Here is a 24217-nt window from a genome sequence, read left to right on the forward strand (position 1 = left end):
TAGGGGTGTGGTCGAGCGCTGGGTTATAAATGGAGGGTGGAGCTAAAGGAAGTGAGTGGTAAGGGTCCTGTACCTGTACCTAGTTTTTAATGTGTGCGCTTTGTTGCATTGAGTGGCACAGAAAAAGACTAGAGCCAAAAGAGAGAAGTCTACATAGGGCAGTGTGTGTGTGTGTATAATCGCAAAGTGAATCAAAAGAAATTGTAAATCTAGAATTTAAAAGAAGATTTTTTTTTTTGTCATCTACCCTCAAGGTTAAGGGCCCTGCAGATTGGTGGTAGTGGGATTTGAACGTACAACCTTTTGATCAGAAGGCCAACATTTTGCCCACTGAGCTATCATATCTCTGTTTCTTACCAGTCTTCCTTCCTGAGCCCCCGAGCACTAGTCATCTCACATTGCTTTTGTCTTGACTGTTAGGAAAAATATTTTCATGTCAAGTTCAAAGCTTGCATTTAATTTTATTGTTCTTTCGGTTAAATGCAAGTCAATAAGATAAAAATCAAATGACTGTTAATCCTTACAGTGTGTGCTCACAGATTGTACATTAGTGATAAATATTGAAAACTGTGCCCTATACAATTAAGTAAAAAAATAAACATACAAAGCAAGTAATAGAAAAATAATTTTTTTTAGATTAATCAGAGAATAATTTATTGCTGAAACTATTGGCAGAAACCCATACTGAGTTTTTCCGGGTTGTGTCTGCGGTGGTCATTATACAGTACGAGAGCGGCCTCTTGGGGTGAATCACAGTGCTGTTCATTTTGGCACGTGAGATTGCGTGCCGTACCTCATTTATGTTAGTTCATAGTGTATTATCTAAAGTTAACAGATAAAAATGAAAATGTAATTAATAAAAAAAATTATTAGTAAATGTTGAAATTAGCAAATAAACAATACTTCTAAATCATTCATTACCTTCGTTTAATGTTAATAGAAAATAAAATCTTACTTTTAAGCATTACCATTTCACATAAATCGAATTTGTCATGCTTAAAATGGCCATCTTTAAATGTCTTCACAAAGGCCAGAGCATTGAAATTACATTTATTTTTATTATTTATTTTTGTTTTACATGGAGTGTTATGCTTTTTTTAATCCAGTATCCATTTTAAAAACTTCTTCTTCTTTTAGCTGCTCCCATTAGGAGTCGCCACAGCATATCTTCTCTCACCACATCCATAAACCTTCTCCTTGGTCTTAATTTATATGGTCTTTAATTAATTAATCAGTTATAGCAAGTAAGATCCAACCTAGGTGTCGGTATCGGTAAAATCCACTATCGGTTGACCTATAATGAAAATACAGAATAAGTTAAATGATTCAGAAACAAACACCCCGTCCCCCTACAGTCTGCCTGCATGTGTCACCACCAGCACTCGGTGTTCATCGTTTTGTGCAGCCAATTTGCGTAATTTGCCACTCGGGTGTACACCCCATACACCTGTCGACTTCCGCATCCCTCTGGGCCGCCCCAAGACACCAGACCGTGCACTACCCATCTCCCACTGTAGGGGTCCTTTATTACAAATCCTCCCCCACTGTCCCCTAAACACGTATCCTGTCCTCCTTCATAGAACCCGGCACAGAACATGTTCTCGGTGATGTTGTAGCTTGCCGATCGAGAGAAATAGCTGGCTTTGCACTCGTCCTGCGGCACAACTGGCAATTTAACGTACTGCAGCACCTCCGAGACAACTCCGAGGTCAAAGGTTACCCCGCTGTACAAGGCAGAGCTATTTGGCATGTTGATCCCCCAACCGGCAACCACGCCTAGCGTGTTCGGCAAGGGCATACGAGTTTGACCTTTGACCCACGGTGGGGGCAAACAAACAGGCCTCACCAGCTCATTCAGTACCATCCCCGGGCTGAGTTTGACCAGTGCGATGTCGTTGTTGTAGTTGTGTGGGTCAAATTCTGGGTGGAGGATAATCGTTTCAACAGAGCAATTGATGGCAAGCTTTTTATCCCGGACGTCCGTGAGCCCCAGCGTAGCTTGCACATGTGCAGGGGCCACGGGGACAACCGAGTGGTCCCTGAGCTGCCTGCGAAGCACATGAGCAGCCGTGAGGACCCACGCCGAGGACAGGAGGGCACCGCTACCAAACCAGCGAGCTGTAGGAACCCGGGATGTGTCCTCCACAGACAACAAAACCTGCCAGGGGAAAAGACCCGGAAAGGCTGCACGTCCACCCACGATACGCTTTTGGTGTGATGGAAACGGCCGTGACTCCTCGCCGCATGCTTACACACAAATCATACACACAGTCTTAAAATTACAACATGTATAGGCTTGTATGGAAATCATCATGCATACTAGGGATGTGCATCTTCATAACTAAAGCCGATGGGCTTTGCAATCTCAATGAATAGCCAACGATATGATACGTACCGCAGGTACCGATGCGATGTGATTCGATTTACCCCATTATGATAAACCAGACGTTCTTTTCCTGTTCTGTCTTCAGGAAGTTACAGCTCTACGTTTGCCATGTTAATCTGTATTCTATGTGACTCTCAGGGCACGCCTCAGTCTCCGTAGCATTGTGATATGTCGTAATCACTACATATTTTTTTTTTTTAACCATATTTTTATACTTTATTGTTAGACTATAGTTTTAATATACTTTATTTTACTTTATACTTTATTTATTCTTTTCTTATTTTTATACTGTATTTCAATTGTTTTATGTTTACATGTTGGACAGTCGTAAAAAGCATTTTCCGTATCAATGTGTATGTGACATAAAATTTGAATTTGAATAAATCGATGCAAATATGTTCAAAACGGTGCAGTGCGATACAAATAACTTGTATCCAATGCACTTTTTTAAATCGATGCATCACATTATGACCTCATTACATCAGCACCGATGTGATACAGTATAATGCATACAGTATAAACAAGAGTCGATAAGGATTAATCATACATACCTATAAATTTGTATATTTTTAGCTTACCTGCTTGGGATTTCACTGTTGTACTAGGTGGCTGGAATTCCGAATCCGATTGTGTGCTATTCTCCAGATCTGTTCCATCATAGATACAGATTTTAATTCAAAAACCGTTCACCAAATGCAAAATATTGACCAAAAGGCTGACTTCAAAACTAAAACACTTCGTCTTTATTGGACTGTTTGTAAGAGGTGCCAACAACAGTGTGTCTTATTTATCAAGTTAAATATGAAGGAATTGATTTTTAAAAGTTTGGAAACCCCCAGACTTTTATTGTTTTTGAGAGACACGTGCATGTTCCTTTTGTTTCTAAGCAAAACCTAGGTCATGTTAACGATTAAGGTTTGGTTTCCTTTGGCCAAACAAATGTATAAAACGTCCAGATGTTGAACTTATTTTCGTTGAAAAATCCTCCCTTAGCATGAATAACAGCTTTACATGCTCTCGGAATCTGGACGGTTTGTTTCTTCAAACATAAAGCTGAAATACTTTGCCACTGTACCTCTTGGAAAACTCGCCAAAGGTGTTAGAGACTCCTTTTTTGCGATCCAGTTCATCCCAGAGCAGTTCAATAAGATTTAGGTGCGGTGACTGGGCAGGTCATTTCATAGTCACAGATCTTTGAGGTATGCTTCGGCTGTTTACTTGTATGGTGAAGTCGGTTCCAATGAGCCGCAGTCCAGATGGAATCGCATGGTGTAATGGTGAAGTATGGAATGGGAACCATGTTGGTTCAGGATTCATTCCATTTTCCGGAACAAGTCTCCAACCCTCCCTGCTCTGAAACAACCCTATACCATTAAGCTTCCACCTCCATGTTTGACTGTGTAGGTGATGCAGTCTGCTAACGTCATCTCTAATGGTCTCCACCTTACACATGTTCTTCTGGTAGGGACAAAAATGTCACATTTGGACTCCACAGAACTTTCTTCCAGTCCAATTCATGTGTTCCACAAAAACAACAGGAACATGCACATGTCTCAAAAAAAAAAAGACTCTTGGTAGGCTTTTCATTGTTCAATAAACAGCAGAAAAAAGCTGCATAAGAAAGTTCACCTGCTCGGCACGTTCTAATTGCGGCTCCATCCTCATTTATCCACACACCGCTCCTGTCACACATATATGCACCTGCATGACGTAAGAAAACAGTGTGTAAAAAAAAAAAGTCTGGCTGTGACTACTTCCTGTTCATTTCAGTGACTACTAATGATGAGAGACAAACTCTGTTCTCCAGGTGAGCTCTTGCAGCTGTAGAGGATCCTGGATCCCAATGTAGTACTGTTGCTGGAGTTAGTATACTCCACGTCTCCTAAAGTTACGTCGACCGGACCACAATCAATCACTGGAGAGGGAAAGAGAGAAAAAAGACGAACAGAGAGGAATAGAGAGAAAGACATATAGAAAGCAAAAGACAAAGAGAAAGAAAAACAAAGAGAAAAAGAAAGGAAAAAAGACTAAGTTAATCATGTATAAAAGCAGAAAAAAATTGTTTAGTGTACAATGAGTTTGTTAGAAGCTTTTGATGGATTCACCCCAGATGAAAAGATGTTAGTCTGCTAGCCCGCTACCCGAATTAGCGAGATCATTTTCTCAAAAGGATCATTTCATTCGTTCATAAAGAGGAAAACCACTGGGATTGGCTTTGGGAATTATTTTTTGAATTAGTCCATGGACAGAAAAAAAACAGAACCAGGATCATACCTGCAGTACTTCTGCTGCGTCCATGTCTTCAAATGAAACTTCTGTCCATCAGATCAGTTTTACAGGCAGCCATATTTCCCCTTACTGCAAGTCAATCTGAGCTATTTCTACCTTTTTGCCAGGAGAAACTTGTGTGCAAATGATTGCTTCAGGAAAATGTTGGTAGAAACCTGACCATAAAATTGGTATTGTATGTACTTCTTTTTAAATATCACATTCCACGTTCAGTCTCCATTTGCATCTCCCCCGCTCTTCTGGGAAGATGTTCCACCAGATTTTTGGAGTGCGTTTGTGGAGATTTGTTAGATTTCTATTAGCCACAAGGGCGTTAGTAAAGCCAGGTACTGACGTAAGTAAGGTGCCAATGTTCCAATTGACCCTAAAGGTGTTCAGAAAAGCAGATCTTTCGCTCCAACCCATGTAAAGCATTTCTTCATGGAGCTCACATGCTGGAACAGGTTTGGGTCTCGTAGTACAAATAAATTGAAAGTTAAGTGAAAGAACCACATATGGTTGGAAAAGTCAGATGTTCTTAGTTGGTAGTCCACAGGAGACCTTGTACATGTATATATACATTGATCAGACATGACATTATGTCCTGGTCCCCCTTTTGCTACAGAACATAAGTGCATTAACAGCATTGAACTAATGGAGCTCGTCTGTTGGATCGGACCACACGGACCAGCCTCGGCCGCCCACGACCCTCTCGCTGGTTCACCAATGTTCCTCCCTTGGATCACTTTTGATAGATACTGACCACTGCAGACCTAAAACACCTCACAAGAGCTGCAGTTTTGGAGATGCCCTGACCCAGTTGTCTAGACATCGCAATTTAACCATCGCTCAAATTCTCATGCTCGCCCATTTTTCCTGCTTCTAACACAACTTTGAGGACAAAATGTTCGCTCGCTGCCTAATAAATATATATCCACCCACTAACAGGTGCCGTGATGAAGAGATAATCAGCGTCATTCACTTCACCTGTTATAATGTTATGGCTGATCAGTGTATAAACACCACCCGGGAGTTCGATTGTATTCTCGAAACTGTATATCTTTAATGGCAACAATGAATGTACACCACTCTGATGTTTCATGTACTCATATGGAGAAGGCTGACAATCAATTGATCTTAAAGTGACCCTAAATTATGCGTTATAACATATTACATTTGGACTATTACAGATTTTTTGGTTCCTGCTGAATGTCAATAGTAAATGTAAATATCCGTGTGCTTAAAACAGAACCTTCATTGTAACGATCTCTCCTGGTTAAATAACAGACCAGACTCGAAATGGTGTATGTACCACAAGAATTTACTTTTTCAAATGTACAAAAAAACAAAAACATTTTAAACTACAGAACGGTGACGCCGAAGAGATTCCTTTTCTGCTTTGCGGTGGAAAGAAACGAAGGGCAACCAGGGTGAGAGAAAGAGAGAACAGAAAGGAGGAGAAGAACAAAAGAAAGATATATTGAGGAAAATGTGAGAAAGATGACAGACATTTTTGACATGTATAGCTAGCAAAAACTTTGCTATATATACTACATGGACAAACGTTTGTGGACACCTGACTATAAGGTTTGTATGTTTCAAATTCCACATGTATCATATATCACAAGTTTCCAAGTTCAAGTGAATGCTAAATTGTATTATAGCGCCATCTGAAGACGTCCCGTACAATTGAGAGCCTCTGGTTTGTGGTAACAGTTTGGAAAAGAACCATATATAGCAGGAAAGGTCAGGTGACCCAATACTTTTGGCAATATAGTGCAATCTGGAAATGGTTTAACTAAAAAAGAGCAGTCAGGACAATAATTAGCAAGAAATTCAGTGAAAGTTTGTGGTTGAATGAAGCAGCGATTATTAACAGCTCTACACAACGTTATTCAGAAGTCCACTAAACACTTGTTACTTCTAGTAACACTGCAGATATAATACAGAACACAAAGCCAACAGACTCCATACACACAAAACCATGCAGATTGCTTACTTTGACAGACTGGTAGATGGCTGCTCCAGTTTCCATCTGCTTGGCACTCTATCTGGTAATGCTCAAACTCCTCTCTTTCCTGAGAAACAGTCAGAGCATGAACAAGTCTATATTTCGCTTTAAACTTAATATTTTTCTTTTCACTGCACAACCTTTTCAGTCCATCAACCTGTTTCCTCTCATCGCGCTGCTTTTTTAATCTACCACTGGTGTATCAATTCCTCTCACACACCACAGCTAACAATTAGCAAAGCAGAAGCCAACAGTGGTACTGTTGTTAGTGTCAACAGTCTGCTACACTGACTCAGGACTACAGTTTGCTTCTGATCACCATCACTGCACCCCACAACATCGTTTATCAGCTATAAATAGACATTCGGTGCAACCCAGATGAGGATGGGGTTCCTTTCAAGGTTTCCTCCTTATGCCATCTCGGGCGGTTTTACCTCCCCACAGTCGCCACCGGCTCACTCATCAGGGAAAACTTACACTTACAAAGAACATATGAATTTTTATCACCACATTATCTGTGTGAAGCTGCTTTGAGACAATGTTCATTGTTAAAAGCGCAATACAAATAAAAATACATTGAATTGAGTTAACGTGGATGACTAAGAACATTCCTGATCACCATCATCTTTTCTCTGCTTGGATACATTCATTATGTAACAATTTAAATTTGTTTTTGTTTTTATATATTCATATGACGTGAGGTCCAGTTACCAGCGTGACACTAAAACAGGTAGTAGTTCTATTTAATTCAATTCATTTTTTATTTGTGTTGGCGCTTTTAACAATGAACATTGTCTAAAAGCAGCTTTACACAGATAATGTGGTAAGTTTGTAAGTCTGTGGCAAGGAAAAACTCCCTGAGATGGCATAAGAAAGAAACCTAGAGAGGAACCAGACTCAAAAGGAAACCCATCCTCATCTGGGTTGCACCGAATGTCTATTTATGTAATGGCTACTTTGTACTTAAGTACATGTCAGAGCCCGAACTTCTTTACTTTATCTTGAGTAAAAAAGTGGTAAAAAAACGGTAGTTCTATGTAAAATCAGACATCGAGCACCCCCATATAAAGGAAATGGCACAATCTTCATTTCATAGCACCTCTGCGAAGATTCGATTGTGAGATTGGTGGTCGAAAAAGGCTCCTACTGATGTGATCATTGAGAAAGGAGTAAAGCCCTGCCGCATCTCTTTATTTATCAGCAAAGAATGGGGAAGGGGGGTTTAATGTAGGAAACCGCACCAAAGTGAATAAAAAAACAGAGACGTAAAATTATCTATAGGCAATTTTTATAAATATTTTACAAATATGTGTATATTTATTTATTTATCTATTTATTTGACATTTGTATCATCACCTTTACTAACGAGTAGCCAGTGTCACAAGTCACCGTGATGTGCTCTTTGAAGAAGTATTTAGGCTGTAATGGCTCCAATTGACCATTAGGTGGAGGCAGAAGAACTGCACATTCGCTGCCTAGGAAAAATACAACAAAAAAAAATATAAATTTAATTCTAAAAAAAAAACCAAGACAAAAGTATTGGGGCACATAACTTTTCCGGCCACACGTGATTCTTACACACAATTGTATAGGACGTCGCTGCAGAAGCTTGAATTTTTCAATTGTACCCAAACCTGTTCCAGCATAATAATGCCCCTGTGTAGAAAGCCAGCTCTATGAAGATATGCTTTCCATGAAGATCTCCTGCTATAGACTTCCAACCCTATTGAACATCTTTGGGATGAACTGGAATGATGGCTGCACCCCATGCCTCCTCATCTCACCTACATCAGTACCTGACTTTACTAACATCATTTCGAAAATGAACTTAAAAGTGTAGATAGTGCAGATATAGAGGACTTTTATTGTATGAATACCACATAGCCACTTCTGTGTCTTACCTACAATTGTTTAGGTTGCTTCCATTTGTTAGTACTAATAACAAATGAATATTTTCATTCTCGGGTTCAGAATCAGCTTCTACTGTCAAGAATCTTTACCTGTAGAAGTGTAGGTGAGCTTCCAGCCCAAGTTCTCTCCTGAGTTATCACTGTGAAACAAGATGTTCACAACATTGCTTCCTGTCTGGATCCTTCCAGGTGATCTGTCTCCGCAGAACGGGCCAAAAACTTTCTCTCCTGCCTGAATCTACAAAAAAAAAAAAAAAAAAATCATAGAATGTTAGGATCATTATCATCATCATCATTAGTAGCATTAATCACGTAAATGGCATCTAGGGCAGCATTTAATATTCATAATGAGTATTTTCCTAAACATGCATAGACTTTGGCGCCATCTATAGACGACATTGTGTCAGTTCTTCCAACAACAAATTTAGTTGTACCTGCTAATGTATGCTAAAGTGTTTACACACTGGTGTGTACACATCAGTGTGAGCTAGTTAGCTAACCCATAACCTTGTGTTAGTGTTTTGCAAAGCAAGTTTGCACAAGTGCAGTGCTTAAAAGTCACAAAACAAAAAGAAAGAGGCTTTTACTTGTCAAGTAACAGCACAGTTAAATTCTTTCTCCACATATCCTAGCTTGTTAGCTTGTTGGGGTCAGAGCAGAGAATTATAAATGATACAGCACCCCTGGAGCAGAGAAAGTTAAGAGCCTTCCTCAAGGGTCCACTGATGGCAGCTTGAACTCCTGACCTTCTAATCAGTAACCCAGAGCTTTAACCACTGAGCCACCAACTCCCACTTTCATGACCTCACATCAATCACAATGAATACAGTCAGTTCAAATCAAGATCTTTAGAAAAATAAGGTGGAGGTTGCAAGCAAGTCTTAGACTTTACAGCAGCTTCAACAAGTTGATTCAGGCTTAGAAGATAATCTATTTAACTCTTGTGTGGCCATGTATACAGCCCATTGTCACATGTAGCTACATCTGGAATACTTCTTGATAACAAACTGTTTCTTTAAGTCAATGAGATTCTGTTCACTTTTCTCACTTCTGCTCAAGTCAATAAATTTTTTTTCTAGAGCCTTTTATTACATTGGACATTGTTTTAAAGCCACCTAACAGAGATAAAGTGGTAATAAAAGAATCTATAGGTTTGTTCCTTATAGTTTAGTAAGTATAGTAAGTTTATCCCCAATGATTGAGCCATTGGCGACTGCGGCAAGGAAAAACTCTCTGAGATGGCATGAGAAAGAAACCTTGAGAAGAACCAGACTTATCTGCGTGGCACCGAATGTTGATTCATTACAGTTATATCACTATTAAAGTATGCAGTGATGGGTACTTAAATGCAAACTGTGGTTCTGAGCCTTTGTAGTAGAGTGGTAATATTAACTGCAGTCCAAATCCATCTTCAAATTGCTTGTGTTGCCTGAATCTTAAGTCTCTGCTGGAGCAGTCTTATTTTCCTTTGTATTTGACCTCATATTTGATACCGTTAGTCTAAAAAGGGTGAGGAGGCACTCATATTGCATTTGTGGAAAAGCTTGTGCAATGCCTTGGAATGTGCATTTTCCAGATTTTTTGGGGAACATTTAGGGAGTTTGCCAACATCTACAGATGCTCACTTACATCGTAAAATGATATGGTTTGCTTTTAAACCTGTGAAAATGGAGGAACTACATAATATATATCTCATTTACATATTGACTGCTGCAATCCAAATCCATTTTGGCGGTGCACATATTGTGTAAATACTTATGGACCGGACTGTATATAACTATATCGTATAATTTCTATTTCTTTGGTTTAAAATTGACAGATGAAAAGAAATATTACAAAATCCTCCTACCTTTAGGATAACTCTAAAGACACAATGCTTGCTTGATAGCATAAACTAGCATTGGGATACCTGACTTTTCCAGCCATATATTGCTCTTCACAAACATTTATTACAACATTGGAGGTACACAATTGTATGAGGTCTTTGGATGCACTAGCATTCCATTTTCCTTTCACATTAACTAGGAGAGTCTAGCATGACAATACCAATGTGCAAAAATCCAGCTCCGTGAAGATATGCTTACATGAAGTGGAAGATCTGGAAGAGCTCTGATCTTAACCCTATTGGGATGAATTAGAATGCTTACACCCCAGGCCTCTTGACCTCACGTTCGTAATCATGTAAAGCTACTATGTACTTGGTAACATCATAAAGCTTGCAGTTCATTGACCTTTAAATTAATTTTCTCTAGCATCACGCCTTCACTTGTTTCAAAACAGCAGTCTTGAGTCTTGAGTCCTTACCATGGCAACCAAATGGTGCCACCCCCAAACCACTATGGTTTTTGGATCCATAGATAAAAACCCACATTTGTTACATATGGTAGCTTTGACATGCCTCGTCCTCCTCACCTTAACGTGGTCATAGGGGCAGGTGACATCGGGGTGATCTTCAATGTCAAAGGTAGCATCGAAATCCAGTGTGACCGAGAAGCCCTTCTCCAGTCTGATTCGGTAGAGGCAGTCAGAGCTTTTAGGGTACGCCTTGGGAAAATCTGCACTGGCAATCACTCCGGAACCCTCAGTGTACACACTGTCACTGCATTCCACTAAGGACACACACAAACAAAATTTAAACGCGATTGTGCATGGTTGTTTATGACTGATTTTTCATGCGTTTCTAATATCTTTGGATTTTCATGAAAAGCGATCTCAACAGTTTGCAGAATGTATCAAAAACACAAACAAATTAACAAACCAACACAAAAAAGTATGTGGTTATTATGGCATGTTGGTCTGAGAGGTCAAAAGAAACTGACTAGACTGGTTCAAACAGACACTAAGGGTAAAGAAACTTAAATTTGCACTCTTTACCACTATGATAAGCTGAAAAGCATTTTAGAATGCATAGCACATTTCACAATAAAGCAGGTGGACAAGAACAGTAGAAGACTACATAGTGTGCCACTCCGATCAGTTAAGAAAATAAATCTGAGGCTATCAGAAGCTGAGGCTTCCTCTTGCTTGCACACAAATGGGGCAATCTAGAGCATAAGAATATGTCTGACCCCTTGACAACATACCAGTCTACTGGGCTACCTCCCAAAGAGTTAGCTCTGTTATTTTAAGCACTGTGGTCAGATGTGCCACAAGAAGTAACCTATATATCTCGACAGCAGATCTGGTCTGATTGGCCTATTTTGCCAGAATCATGCTACAGTATTCTTGCTTGTATACAGACTAGATTAAGCATTAAAAATTGTCAAACCTAATAAGGACATACCAGGTTGCTGGGGTCCCTTCCTTATGGTATTATTTTAAGTTGTAAAACTTAAGTTGAATCTGGGGCAGTGGGTCTGGTCTGATGTATGTATTTCCCCAGAATCTCCCTACATCACCCTTGCCTGCACACAAATGGAACAAATATAGACCATAAGAATATGTCTGACCCCTTGTCAAGAAACTGCTGGGGTCCTTCCCAAAGACTAAGACTGTTATTTTAGGCACTGTGGTCTGATGTGCCACAAGAAGTAACCCATATATCTCAACAGCAGGTCTGGTCTGATTGGTCAATTCTGTCAGAACCATGCTACAGCACCCTTGCTTGCACACAAATTGAGCAAATTTAGAGCATAGGAATATGTCTGACCACTTGTCAGCATGCCAGTCTCCTGGGGTCCCTCCCTAAGGGCTAGGTCTGTTATTCCAAGCACTGTGGTCTACTGTGCTACAAGATATATACAGCAGGTCTCGTCTAATTGGTCTATTCTGCCAGAATTGTCTGCTGACAACAAACAGTGACCTATGCATCTGGGACAGTGGGTCTGGTCTGACGAGTGTATTTCTCTGAAATCCAGACAGACAATATAGCACTCTTGCTTGCACACAAATGGAGCAAATATAAAGCATAAGAATATGTCTGACCCCCTGTCAACATACCAGTCTGCTGGGGTCAATCCCAGAGGCTATGATTGTTATTTCAAGCATTGTTGTTCTGCTGTGCCACAGTGACCCATGAATCTAGGACAGCATATCCGGTCTGAAGAGTCTGTTCTGCCAGAATCACGCTAGCAGAGAAGCTATGACAGTGGCCAGTTTTGCACCATTGTATCACAGGCCAAAGCCTGTTTGTTAACAACTTTGCACAGTGAGCTGTCTGTTAACAAATAGATCTGCTTCTGTTTTTTGGTACGCATTCCAAATAAACTGATCTGGAGTTTGGCCAGGCATGTGCACAGCTTCGGGTCTGGTGAAGCTGGTCAGCCAAATTTGCCAGCAAATTGATTTTGGAGATTCTGATACTGCCTTATTGTATTGTTTTGCAAAACTGAAGTTGTCTTGCAACTGAAGTTTTTTTCAAGTTTTTCAGCATATGCACCTTTAGAAGCCATTGGCCCCAAAGATAGATAACTCTAAATACATGATAATGACAAATTAAGGTAGTTGCAAGCAGAAAACACATACAACCTACATGTGTTTATTTTGTCTGATTATTATTACTCAAAAACATTTCTTTTGCAAAGGCTTTTTTTTTTTTTTTCAAGGATTTAACTTTTCAGTCTCCTGTGCCAGTATTACAGATTTTCCAGTTGCTTTAGAGCATTTTTTGAATTATCCTTTATATATATTTTTGCAAACCAGTAAATGCATTTCTCAAAACAATTAGTACAAACAGCATATACATTAAATTACCTGCAAAAGCCTGTACTTTTCTCAAAATCCCTTCATCTCTCAAAAGTAAGTACGTGTGTCAATGAACATGTCATTCCCATCAGTATAACAAATTCTTTTGTTATTGTTCACAAACAAGATCGTCAAAATGTTCAGTCATGTTTTCAATATGACGGCGCACAGTTTCAGTTTTTCCTGATGAAAACTACGGTTTGATTTACAATGAGTGAAAATGCACAAGGCTAAATTTCAACAGCACAAATGTACATATTAATGTATATGGGATACTGATTGGAAGAGACCGGATGGCATTCCCTGTACTGTACCAGTGTTTGTTCATTTCCTTTGTGTTCATCCACTTTCAGAAATTGTAACTCTGTGTTTTGCTCCGTCTGTATACTCCCACCAAATGAAAGGTCACAAGATTCACATTTGACCTATTTTAGAGAACTAGTCGATCATTGGTTGATCTGATGCCGTAAACGCTGTAATAGTGAAATTCAAGATTTATCTGCAGAATTGATCAATTCAAAACACATTTAGAAAAAGAAGTTTAATACAAATTGAAGCTTGACAGATTATAACAACTGGTTCAACCATTTTGCATTCAACAATTTATACAATGAACTGATACCTACATGTTTTAGGGGTTAAGACTATTTAGGTAAGAGCCAGTATCATATATTTTAATCGGCATAAAATAAAAAATATATAATGTAGGAAACAGAAGACAATTTTACATATTCAATTAAATGAATGTACCAAAGCATTCCCAATTTGTTCAAAGCAAAGAGAAATTGCTTTTATGATCCGCACAAGTGACTCCATGATGTGGAGGTTGAACAATTAGTTTTGAGAATTTCATTTCTGATCTAAGAAACGCTCCAAAGCAACTGAGAAAAACTGTAACACTCTAGGGTTCACAAGCATTTCTCAGATTTCCCTGGCAGCTCAAATGTAAATATTTGCCATTTATCTTTCAGATATGATCAGGATACCGGAGGGCCAAAGCGTGGACATAAAACAGACACACGATCTACCCTGCAGAAAGACACATAAATATAAATTAGAAGTCTTTCCACCATTTTTTAATGATAGTGGAACACTTTTAATGGAAAAAGCACAACAACTTGCTTTAAATTCTACAAATAAAGGACACCCCAGCTTTCATAGGAAAAGCTGACCTTCCATTTTATCTGTATAAAGCTGCTTTGAGACAATGTTCATTGTTAAAAGCGCTACACAAATGAAAATAAATTGAATTGAATTGAATTTACATTCATGCCGTTTGACATATGTCCTTATCCAGAATATATTTCTTATACAACTGAGCACTTGAGGGTCTTGCTTAAGGGCCCAATAGTGGAAAATTGGTGGGGCTTGGATTGTGAACCCATGACCTTCTACAGTTTTTCTTAGTTGCTTTGAAGCATTTCTCGAATCATGCTTAATATATGCAAGTGCATTTCTCTAAACAATGTGTACAAACAGCACAACACACTGGATTCCTTGCAAAAGCCTGAACCTTTCTCAAAATCCTTAGTTCATCTCACAAAAGTAAGTATTTGTGTCAATGAACATCTTATTCAAATCAGAAATCCTTTTGTCATTTTACATAAGCAACATCGTCAAAATGTTTAGTCATGTTCTCAGTATGATGGTGCACAGTTTCAGTATTTCTTGAGAGAAACTATGGTTTGGATCACAGGGACTGAAAATGCACAAAATTTAACTTCCTTTTGTTGACATTTATGAATTTCAGCAGCACAAATTCATTTATTTGATTGTATATTTGATTTTTATTGATTGCATGAGACCAGACAGGATTCACACCTTTACTGTACTATAAGTGTTTGTTGTTTCTTAGTTGTTCATCTATTTTCAGAATGTATAATTCTGTTTTGCTCTGTCTGTATTCACTCTCCAATTGAAGGTTCGCAAGATTCACCTTTGACCTGTTTTAGAGAATTTAAATCGATTATCGGTTGATCAGATGCCATTCACACGCCTTCATTAGTGACAATCAAGATTCATCACAATTCATCAATTCAAAACATTTATACATAAAAAAAGTTGGATAGAAATGTAAGATGACAGATGATGACAACTGGTTTAACCATTTTGCATTCAGCGACTTATACAATGAATTGATGCTGAGATGATTTGGGGGTTAAAACTATTCAGGTGGGACCAGTATCATATATTTTGATCAACATGAACATAAACAACTGATCATGTAGGAAACAGCAAACAAACTGTACACAATCAATTAAAGGATGTACCAAAGCATTCGCAAATTTGATGTTTTCATGATGAGCACAAAATGACTAAATGATGTGGAGGTTGAACAAGTAGTTTTGAGAATTTCATTCCTGATCTAAGAAACGCTTCTAAGCAACTGAGAAAAACTATAATCAGGAGGCCCACATCTTAACCCCTGAGCTACCTCCTCCCAAAAAAGCTTATCACCCACACTGGTTTGGGTTTTTTTTGTTTCCAACTGATCCTTTTGTTACAATCATCCACTCTTCCCTTGTAAAGCACTAATTTCCAATCATCCGTTACTCTTTGCACTATTCCTCCTACAACTCTGTTTAGGAATTTCCAACCATTAATCCCATTTAATTAAGGTCTCTCTGGGTTCATAGCTAGCTAATCCCAGTAATTTATATACAAGCATATCAATGCATCAGTGTACTGTACATGTATACATTTTATACATCCCCTAAATCAGTAAAAGTGATGAGGAATCTGGTTAAAAAAAATATTACAGCATAACACACTCTGTTGCTTTGGTGTGGGAGCAACTGGATATCATGGCTTGTTAATCTGAAATGTCCACAGGGTCAAACATGAACATTTCTTGAAGTATTTGCGTTAAGACACTTATAGGCTTTGTTCTTGTAAGCTGTTGGCATTGCTATCGAAACAAAGAAGGATTAAAAAAAATGAAAACATCTAAGCCAATGGTATTCGAAATTACTCATTAAAAAATGGCTGAAACACACTTGCCACTAGAACACTTCCATTCCATTCCACAGTCCATTTTGAACTTCTCCCCCATTTATCCATCACATCTTTTTCTTGACTAAACGGTAGTGGAACCTTCTATTCTTAAAGTCTTCCTGCCTCGAGGTTTGACATACTGTATTGTTGCATTCTTGAGATGCTTTTCAATTTAACAAGATTGTAAAGAGTGATTATTTGCCTGTCAGATCAAATCAATCTGCTCTTCCCCTTACCAAGGCATTTCTGCCCTCCAGAACTTCTACTCCTTGGATGTTTTATTAAAATGCACCAACATTTTTACTTCAGTCTTGAGCACTCAAAAGGGCATCTGGATTTTAAAAGAAAACAAGAAAGCTACATTCTATATACCCAGAGGAGGAAGAAGTACACAAGCCATGTACTAAAGTTAAAGCAGAGATACCAAAGTACTATGATTTTTTTATATCTATAATTAAAAACAATTTTGTCACAAGACTTTTTTGCTTAATCAACTCAGTTTATGTAAAAAGACTCGAATGTTACTGTTGACACACAATTAATCATTGTTTAATGAGTCAAAAACTGATTCATTTCTATTCAAATTATCATGAGCCCAAAACCTTAAAAAAACAAAGTCAGTCGTTGCTTCAATTGTTTATTGTTTTAGATACCACCAAGTGCCAATCAAACAATAAAAAGTTTCTTTTGGCTTCTCCCATTAGGGGTTGCCACAGCGGATCCTCCGCACGTTTGATTTGGCACATGTTTCTATGCTGGATGCCCTTCCTAACGCAACCCTCCCCAATTTATCCGGGCTTCAGACCGGCACTGAAAGTGGCTAGGGTTGGTTCCCTGACCGGGGATCGAACCGGGCCCCAGCGGTGAGCGCGCCGCATCCTAACCACTAGACCACCAGGGAACAAGCGCCAATCAAACAATGATTGCGCAAAATGTAGTTTGAAAAGTAGTTATGCTAAAGTCAGAGTCTACACAAATGGAAATAAACCTTTATTCAAACGTGAATAAAGCTACCTTAGTACAGTAATAAATTACATTTACTTTATAACTGTCTATAATACACAGTAGGTTTACTGGCGGTGCTATTTTGCTATTGTGTATTTGTCCTACACTGTCTTGTGTTGCACTGTTTGCACCAGGTCTGGCGAGGACAACTGACTTTAGTCCTTAGCTCTGTGTTCTCTCATGTAGCTTTATGGATGTTTTATGTAGCACAGAGGTTCTGGAAGAACTTTCATTTCACTGTGTACTGCGTCAGCTAAATATGGTACAAATGACAATAAGCTTTTTGACTTTACCTTTGCATGTGCGGTTGTCGGAATGAAGCTGGTGTCCATATCGACAGGAGCAGTAGTAGCCGCCAATGTAGTTATGGCAATAGTGATCACAGGCCCCGACTTCATCATTTTTTTCTCTACACTCATCGATATCTGTGGACAACCAAGAAAGAACAAAGCAGACTTGATCAATCAATTCAGTTCATTTTTATTTGTATAGCGCTTTTAACAATGAACATCTCAAAGCAGCTTTACACAGATAATGTGGTGATAAAAAATGAACATGTTCTTTATTAGTAAGTTTGTCCTGGATGAACGAGCGACTGAGGTGAAGAAAAAACTCCCCGAGACGGCATAAGGAAGAAACCTTGAGAGGAACCAGACTCATCCTCATCTGGGTTGCACCGAATGTCCATTTATTACAGATAACCGATGTTGAGGTGCAGTGATGGTGATCAGAAGCAAACTGTAGTCCTGAGTCAGTGTAGCAGACTGTTGACATTAACTACATCCAAATCCATCCTCAAAGCTCCTGTTCTTACTTTGGAATTCCATGGAACCCCAGGGCGTTGATGAGAAACCGTCCCCAGCTGCACAGAGTGGCCTTCAATCGAAGAGGACACTATCCAGAGGCAGGCCAAGATGAAGTGGGGAGATCCGAGGAGGGGAGAGGGGCAGGAAAATTGTTTTGCATGGTAACTTCTACAAATTCAGGTTCAAATGTAGGAGTTTTTGAAATTAAATTTACTTTTAGGATCTTCTTGGATAGATTATCCTGAGTAAGATTTATATATAAAAAAAGAGTTTGGATCCAGTTACAAGTATGAGGACTAATATGTGAAAGTGTTCATGTGTGTGTTTGTGTGTGTGTGTGTGCTTGTGCTTTTTACCCACTGCACTGTAGTGAGCTTCGAACCCAGAGTAATGCTCCTCGTTGGAGAAGTCGGAGCGAAATGCCACACCGAGAAGGTTCCCTGGTGATAAGATAACATCGTCAGCAGGAACGCGTTCTGTGTCTGTGTTCTCTTTTCCACAAAAAACTGCTAGCTCCTCGCTCTCTGAGGATACCTAAACACACACACACACACACACACACACACACACACACACACACACACACATGCCAATATACACATAAAAATGAAATTTAATACAAAATATTAGAAGCTTCTCTATCAGATACTTTTAAAACACACACTCACACACACACACACACACACACACACACACACACACACACACACATGCAGACTTTCCTTATCTCATTTGGGTGTTTACACTAAGCGTCAGTGAACGATGGGTCATGTGAAGCTAACTGAGACACACACACACACACACACACACACACAGTGAACTGAGTTATCATAACACCATCAATCACTGTCATTCCACCTGTTTTGAGAAGTATTTGAGAGTGGGGGCACTGAGAGGGGAGGTTGGTGTATTTTTTTATTGTTACTGTATAATTACATCGACATTTGCTTCCTCTTTAAAAGCTGCCTCGATTCATACTTCCTCTAAAAAAACTGGACTTGCTAAGCACTTCCTTTGCGACAGGTACCTTGACATGCTCTTCCTCTAAAACAGCTACCTCAACATGTGCCTCCTCTAAGAAAGCTGACAGACAAATGTTTATCTAGATTTGTGGTTCCTTAAAGAAAGATACCTAGATATGTGCTTCCTCTAAAACATCTACCTCGATTTGTGGTTCTTCTAAAATGGCTGCCTCGACACATGCTTCCTCTCAAAAAATTGCCTTGATAAGTGCTTCCTCTGAGACAACTACCTAGATCCTTTAAGACAGCTGAGACACAATACTCTGAGATAGTTACCTCAGCATGTGGTCCTCTAAGGCAACTATATCGACAATTGTTACAGCTACCTAGGAAAATGTTACCTGTAAAACACAGCTGCCTCTATAAAGCTGCCTTGATAAGCGCTTCCTCTGAGCAGCTACCTTGCCATGTACTCCCTCTGAGGCAGCTACCTCAGCTCAAAATTCCTCTGAGACACTTGCTACCTTTAAATAAGCTGCCTAGGCATGTGCTCTGTCTGAGGCAGCGACCTTGACTCATGGTTAATCTGAGACAACTACACCAACATTTGCTACCTCTGAGAAAGCTATATTGACACTTTTTACCTCTAAGATAGCTACCTAGACATCTGCTCTGTCTGAGGCAGCTACCTTGACTTATGGTTCCACTGAGACAGCTATATCAACACTTGCTACCTCTGAGGCAGCTACATTAACTTGTGCATCCTCTGAGACAGATATACTGACACTTGCTACATTTGAGACCGCTATCTAGAGACGTGTTACCTTTGAGAACGGGTTTCCTTTAAAGCAGCTGCCTCGACACATGATTCCTCTTAAAAAGCTGCCTTTACAAGTACTTCCTCTGAGACAGCTGAATCGACTTATGGTTCCTCTGAGAGAAACACATCAACACTTGCTACCTCTGAGAGAGCTACCTAGACATGTGCTTTCTCTTAGACAACTACCTCTGAGACAGTTACATGGACACTTGCTACCTCTGAGACAGTTACATGGACACTTGCTACCTCTAAAACAGCTACATGGACACTTGGTACCTTTGAGACAGCTACATGGACACTTGGTACCTCTGAGACAGCTACATGGACACTTGCTACCTCTGAGACAGCTACATGGACACTTGCTACCTCTGAGACAGCTACATGGACAACTGCTGCCTCTGAGACAGCTACATGAAAACTTGCTGCCTCTGAGACAGTTACATGGACACTTGCTACCTCTGAGACAGCTATATGGACACTTGCTACCTCTGAGACAGCTACATGGACACTTGCTACCTCTGAGACAGCTACATAGACACTTCCTACCTCTAAGACAGTTACATAGACACTTGCTACCTCTGAGACAGTTACATGGACACTTGCTACCTCTGAGACATCTACCTTAACATGTTCTTCCTTTGAGACAGCTACCTTGACACTTGCTTGCCTGAGAACACTGCCTCAACATGTGCTTCCTCTGAGGCAGACTTCCCGAAAGAACTCACCTTTACATAATCATACTCGCACAGGTACGACGGCTCAATGTCAAAGTGAACGAAGTAAAGGCGGATCCAATATCCTTCCGGAACACTGATATTCCACTGTATCTCGCTGTCCTTCGGATACGGCTCGGGAAAGCCAGGCGAATGCAGGGTTCCGTACATGTCAGTCAGCAGGAGCACTCGGGCCCACACTGAGCTCACACACACGAGAAACAATGACGCTACAATGCTGCATAAAAACGGGAGAATGTTACTGTATTGTCCAGTCGACACATATTCCTGCTTAATGTCCAGCATTCCGACTAAAACCTCCGAATCCAGCAGGACCCCGAACACATTTAAACCTCAGTAACTCCAAAACAAAGCGCTTAGCTTAACATACACAATTACGCAATATTCATCGTTTGTTTGTTTATTTCATTCCAACAACAATAATAGTAAATATCAATCATAATTAGAGTTGCTCTTAACTTTTAATAGCAGTATAAAAACCGCAATAACAATAATCATAATAAAAGCAACAGTAAGAGGAAAAAACAGGTCAATAATAAACATCATCACTCACACCAGTAACAATACTACTACTGCTACTAATCATCCTTCATCATCATCCTCCTCATCATCATCATTGCAACACCAGTAACTAAACTATTGCTACTAATAATACTAAAAATAAAATAGCAATAATAGGATAAAAATCATCAGTCTGGCTAGTAATAAAAGTCAGCAATAACAATAAATACAAATAAATTTCCCTTATTATTATTACTAGTAGTAGTAGTTTTAGTGTTGCTGTTTTATACAACAACTGCTACTACTTATGATTGTTGTCATCATCATCATCATCATCATCAATCTGGCCAATAATTTAAATAGTGCATTATTATTATTATTATTATTAGTAGTAGTAGGAGTAGTAGTAGTAGCTATACCACAACATCAACATCAATACCATCTCTTCTACTACTACTATTCATCCTCGTCATCATCATCATCATCACAGTAGTAGTACCACAATGTCAATAACAATACCACCCCTCCTACTACTTTTACTAATACTAGTACTACTCATCCTCCTCCTCCTTCTCATCATCATCATCAATCTGGCCAATAATAAAACGCAATAACAATAATAAAAAAATCTGCATCCTCATCATTATTATTATTATTATTATTATTATTATTATTATTATTATTATTATTATTATTTTATTTTTTAGTAGTAGTAGTAGTAGCAGCACCACAACACCAACAGCAACTACTACTAGTAATAATAAAAAAAAAAAAAAAATAATAATAATAATAATAATAATAATAATGATAATAATAATGATAATAATAATAATATTGGAATTACAATCCTTTGTAACAAAAACACGTTTGTAATAAAATTTTACAATTATAAATAATTCATAATAATATATTATTCTGGTCCTTTTTAGATGCATTGTTATTAAATAATTCACATTAATTCACATGCAGCCTGTTCCCCTGGAATAACTGAACCCACTCCACTGTACAGAACGCGCGTTTTTCTCTTTAATGTTCACCCAAACTGATCAAATCCAGTCTGAACAACCCAAATACCACCAACACGAGTAAATACAAATACTACTACTACTACTACTACTACTACTAATAATAATAATAATAATAATAATAATAAAAGTTTAGCGCTTCTTTACCGTGTTAGATCCATGAACTGCAATGTGGAAAGTGAGATTCGTGCACGCGCACGCACGCACACACACACACACACACACGCACACACGCACGCACGCACGCACGCACGCACCCAGAGCGGGAAAAAAAGTCTGATCACTACTGATTTCAAATTTGTTACAATATTACACATAACGTTTATTCATCATTAAATATTCAAATCAAAAATATGTCGTAGCAAAAAGAAATAGGGATTTTATGTCGTCACAAATGCGCTCATTTGCATATCCTTTGACTTTTTGTCCGGATCATTTGCATATAAGAAAACAGAAAGGGATTTGTTTTCAATTTAGAATAAACTTGAATCGATTAAATCTATTATTATTATTATTATTATTATTATTATTATTATTATTATTATTATTATTATCATTATTAATAAATTATCACCAAGTTGATTTGCAATGAATGAACAATGAATCATTTCCAAAACGCTTTATTTTCCACATCGCATGCAGACTAATGAAGAAATGCAACAAAATGCTTTAATAGGTGTTAAAAACCGAGCAAGTTCATATGAACGGTATGAGACTCACTAACGTCTGCTGGAAAAAGTTGCTAGTTTCAACGCTAGTTTTGTCACGTCAGGTCACGATCAGCTAAAGTTTCCCGCAACCAACATGGCCGACTTAGATGGCGAGTCTCTACTTGTCTACTCATTTATTTTCTTACCTCATACAGTAAAAATGAATGACATTAGTGAAGTAAGAAACACTTTTATAACACAACAAGTCTCCTTTCACTGTAGCCACAACTCCACTGCCCGCATACAAGATCTCAAGCATCAATATTAACCTCATAAAATTAATCAGTTTTGTGCATTTTTTTTCTGTGAATTTTCCTCTATATATACTTTACCTTTGACTTCGGCAACATGTAATGTGATGGCTGAAAACATAGGTCAGCAGAGATGGCTTTGCTGGCCCTGAGGGCCTCCCTCTAATAACTATATTAAAAAAACACAAATTTCTATTAGCATTTTAGACATAAAGCAAAAAAAATTGTAAAGAATTTTAACAATATATATTCGCAAACTAGTCATTTCTTCAGATTTTCTGCCATTTATTTATTTTTTTTGCCTGTCAAGGTTATCCTATGGGGACTATTTCTTTTTCTCATTAATAATATTTAAAAAACAAGCAAACAATAAATTGAATCTAAAATAAAAAAATATATATAATTTTTGATCTTAGTTAATTAGGGCAACATGAAAACATTCATGCCACAGTTGCTGGACTTGTGGGCAGTTTTTCCCTATCTTTTCCATTCGTTTCTTCTTTTGGTAAGAAAATCTACTTTGTTTAAATATTCCACCAAATTGAAACAAATTGCAATAAAACTGGTGGTTATCCAGTCTTTTATAACCACAGCTGCATCCACAACATAGCATAAGGCCAAAGGTGAATATAATCTAAATATGAGAAATATATCCAAACTTAAAAGGTTTGTTGACATGATAGGAATATTTCACTGTTCACCACTAGAGGGGGGTGATGTTACAATTATAGCAGGGTGTTAAAATTGGATTTAAACATGGATTTTTGGATCTGCCTGTTTATCCTGGTGCCCAGCCTCTGGATGGGTTCTCTTTGATTGGGGGCCACTCTGTGCAGCCAAGGAGTGTTTCGCATCAATGGCTTGGGTTTCTATGAAATTACAGAGCAACACGATGCTTCACACTTCTAGAGAGGCCCACTTGCATGCCATGGTGATACCATCCATCACAGACTGATCTCTGGTAATTTCTACTCTCTGATCCATATATTATCATAGCATGGATCCTGAATGTATGTGATAACTTCCTGAGATCAAGCCAAACTTACTGGATAAGCATGCAATTCTCCCACTTTTGAAGGCAAGAGTATGGGTCTATGTAATAAGGTCACTCTATGACTTTTTGCTGAATGTCTCTGCATGCAAGGTAGTAA

General features: G+C 38.6%; 1 protein-coding gene across 5 annotated transcripts; it reads right to left on the reverse strand.

The window, feature by feature from the left end:
• Window positions 1-447: 447 nt before the first annotated feature.
• On the reverse strand, window positions 448-22322 carry masp1 (MBL associated serine protease 1). Of its 5 annotated transcripts, none has more exons than XM_046862120.1 (12): window positions 22253-22322; window positions 20571-20796; window positions 18420-18597; window positions 17551-17682; window positions 10988-11184; window positions 8666-8813; window positions 8022-8140; window positions 6654-6732; window positions 4182-4301; window positions 4016-4087; window positions 2965-3033; window positions 448-1294 (listed from the first exon to the last, which is right to left on the reverse strand). In XM_046862120.1, exons 1-12 carry the CDS (start codon window positions 22264-22266, stop codon window positions 1257-1259), a joined length of 1392 nt encoding a protein of 463 aa, XP_046718076.1. In that variant the 5' UTR covers window positions 22267-22322; the 3' UTR covers window positions 448-1256. The 5 variants fall into 5 exon arrangements, with proteins under 5 accessions (XP_046718076.1, XP_046718075.1, XP_046718079.1 ...); XM_046862119.1 differs by having other exon boundaries at window positions 1146-2247; XM_046862123.1 differs by lacking the exons at window positions 448-1294; window positions 2965-3033; window positions 4016-4087; window positions 4182-4301 and adding an exon at window positions 5626-6048.
• Between the last annotated feature and the right edge of the window lie 1895 nt (window positions 22323-24217).

This window comes from Silurus meridionalis, chromosome 12 (genome assembly GCF_014805685.1).
Source record: "Silurus meridionalis isolate SWU-2019-XX chromosome 12, ASM1480568v1, whole genome shotgun sequence".
Taxonomy (NCBI): domain Eukaryota; kingdom Metazoa; phylum Chordata; class Actinopteri; order Siluriformes; family Siluridae; genus Silurus; species Silurus meridionalis.